The 2,810-nt window shown below is 53.2% G+C and overlaps 1 protein-coding gene across 3 annotated transcripts; it reads right to left on the bottom strand.

Moving 5' to 3' along the window:
- Positions 1 to 206: 206 nt before the first annotated feature.
- LOC127677560 (polyadenylate-binding protein 4-like) lies at positions 207 to 2,189 on the bottom strand. Of its 3 annotated transcripts, none has more exons than XM_052172621.1 (2): positions 736 to 2,189; positions 207 to 663 (listed from the first exon to the last, which is right to left on the bottom strand). In XM_052172621.1, the coding sequence occupies exons 1-2, from the start codon at positions 2,187 to 2,189 to the stop codon at positions 207 to 209; spliced, it is 1,911 nt and encodes a 636-aa protein (XP_052028581.1). The 3 variants fall into 3 exon arrangements, with proteins under 3 accessions (XP_052028581.1, XP_052028582.1, XP_052028580.1); XM_052172622.1 differs by having other exon boundaries at positions 207 to 649; positions 785 to 2,189; XM_052172620.1 differs by having other exon boundaries at positions 207 to 2,189.
- Between the last annotated feature and the right edge of the window lie 621 nt (positions 2,190 to 2,810).

The raw sequence follows: 2,810 nt of genomic DNA, 5'->3' as shown, positions 1-2,810 counted from the left end.
CATCTGGGCCACAACAGAACCCAGAGAATATATTCTTATAATTGAAAAACTGTAGGTACTTCATAATTGACCTTTTGATATAAAATGACCTATTGAATTTGCAGCTTAGTTCTTGGTGTAGATGGAGGTCCACAGACAAATTAGGCTGTCCTCAGACCTTAGCTGGACGCCATGAGGGGTGACGTGGCTTTTGACTCTTTTCTTGTCTAAGAGGTAGCAGCAGCAACAGCCTCCACCTTCTGGGCAGCTTCTGTCTTGGCACGATGAGTCTTCAGGACCTCCACAGCTTCATCCACCTTGGCACGGAGGGTCTCGGGGCACTCGAGCATGCGCAGCAGCTCCGAGTTGTCGAGTTCCAGCAGCATCCCGGTAATTTTTCCTGCCAGCTTTGAACGCATTGTTTGGATCAGGGGAAACAAACGGTCCCCCAGCATCTGCTTCTGTTCCTCGGGGGGCACTGCGGCCAGCATGGAGGCAGTCAGGGGCTCCTGACGCTGGACATGGACTGCAGGCTGGGGGGCCTGCAGCGGCTGAATGACAGGGTGAGGGCTGCGGACACTGGAGGCATCCTTGTGTGGAGCCACAGCCCTGGGAGCAGTGGCAGCAACTGTAGCGGGAGGTGCAAGGGTTGGCACGGCTGTAGGGACGCCTCCAGACTGGTAGCTGTCAGCCAGCCCTTGCTGGGCGGCGCCAGCCCCACCAAAGCCCATAGCCAAGCTGTTCAAGCTCTTAGACCCGACTCTGTGAGCGGTAGGAGGAAGGCCACCAGAGGCCGGAGCTTTACCAGTTGGAGCCAGATGTCGAAGAGCTGGACGAGGCCCAGACTGCGGCGGAGCCCTTGGCATTCCTTGGAAGCCTTGAGGCCTCCTGCCTCGCTTCCCCCGTTTATTAGGCCTCATCCGTGCTAACTGGTTAGGCATGTAATATGGAGGTCTTCCCTGCGCCTGTGGAACTTCGGGCACATAATAGCCACCAGCTGCAGGACAAAATGGATTTAAGATGGCGTTGGCAGGGAGTGTTCTCATCCCAGTCAAGCGCTGCATATACTGGCTAGTCAGGTGAGCCTTCCGCTCTTCCTTCCCCTGGGCCAGGGCGACATACAGCGGCTTGGAGCCCACAATGCGTCCGTTCATCTGGGTGACAGCTTTGCTTGCCTCTTCAGGAGAGGAGAAACAGACAAAGCCAAACCCTTTGCTTCTTCCTCTTTCTAGCATCACCTTCGCACTGGTGATGGATCCAAACCGAGAAAACTCTTTCCTTAGTCTGTCATCATCAATGGTGTCATCCAAGTTCTTAATGTAGAGATTCACTCCTTGGTACTGTCTAATCCTCTCCCGCTTCAGCTGCTCGAATTTCCGTTTTAGTTCAGCCTGACGTTGTATTTTTTTCTGCGCGCGGCCTACGAATATGGCTTTCCCACCTATTTCTTTTCCATTCATTTCTTCCACAGCCTTGTTGGCGTTCTCGTGTTTCTCATAACTTACAAAGCCAAAGCCTTTGGACTTGCCACTCGAGTCTCTCATCACCTTGACACTTAGGGTCTTACCAAACTGGCCGAAGAGCTCTTTCAGCGCCCCATCATCCACCTCTTCTCCTAAGTTTTTGATGTAAACGTTGGTGAATTCCTTGGCCTTTGTGCCAAGCTCGGCTTCCCGCTCTTGGCGAGACTTGAATTTGCCCACGAACACTTTGCGGTCATTGAGAATCTTGCCGTTCAGCCTCTCAATGGCCTGGTCCGCCGCCTCTTGGGTATCGAAGTGGACAAAGGCATGGCCCTTAGAGCTGTTCTCATCACAAACCACCTTACAGGACAGGATGTTCCCAAAGGCAGAGAAAGTGTCGTACAGCGCCTGGTTGTCTATAGACTTATCCAGGTTCTTGATAAAGACATTTCCCACGCCAGACTTTCTCAAAGAGGAATCCCTCTCAGACCACATGATGCGCATTGGTTTTCCCTTAATCTCTTCAAAGTTCATGGTGTCCAAGGCCCTCTCAGCGTCAGCTGAGTTCTGGAAGTTGACATAGGCATAACCCAGAGAGCTGTAGGTGATCATGTCGCGGCAGACTCGGATGAACTGCACAGGCCCCACAGTGCTGAACTTTTCATACAGCATGACTTCGGTGACGTCCGGGTGCAGATCGCCCACGTATAAGGAGGTCATGGGGTAGCTGCTGGCTGCAGCGTTCATCTCCCCAGCCCCAACAGACCCGAGTCCCTCCATGAGGACTTCTTACAAGGCCTACTGCGGGACGAAAGGGGCTCCGAGGAGCAGTGGTGCCAGCCAGGCAGGGAGAGGCTGGAGCAGGTGGGACCGGAGTGCGAATGCGGTTTGACTCGGTTTGACTCGCACCAAACCACAAAAGCCCCAAGACAAAAGGCTCTCACAATATGGAGTTTCTACTCTCCAGCTGCCCTGGCTTGGAGCTTAAAAAATGAGAATTAAAGTAGGAACTCTCCTTGCAAAGGGGGCAAAAAGTTTTTCAAGCCGGGCGGTGGTGGCGCACGCCTTTAATCCCAGCACTTGGGAGGCAGAGGCAGGCGGATTTCTGAGTTCTGAGTTCGAGGCCAGCCTGGTCTACAGAGTGAGTTCCAGGACAGCCATGGCTACACAGAGAAACCCTGTCTCGAAACAACAACAACAACAACAACAACAAGTTTTTCAAGAGGAAGTCAGATGCTGCGCTCACAGTGGTCTTGGGGAAACGGGTTTCACGACAAATATTGGTCCCAGGCTCCCGGCGGTTTTCAATTACAGCAACCCTGGAAAGAGGGAAACCAAATCTTTGTGGGTGCCTGCGAAGGGCAGCAC

This window comes from Apodemus sylvaticus, chromosome 2 (genome assembly GCF_947179515.1).
Source record: "Apodemus sylvaticus chromosome 2, mApoSyl1.1, whole genome shotgun sequence".
In the NCBI taxonomy this organism is placed as follows: Eukaryota; Metazoa; Chordata; class Mammalia; order Rodentia; family Muridae; genus Apodemus; species Apodemus sylvaticus.
Note: the sequence above shows the minus strand (reverse complement) of the source record. Positions and strands in the feature narration are given on the sequence as shown.

Bases quoted from the DNA above. Each gene is read 5' to 3' on its own strand.
- LOC127677560 (XM_052172620.1), bottom strand. From the start codon at position 2,189: ATGAACGCTGCAGCCAGCAGCTACCCCATGACCTCCTTATACGTGGGC.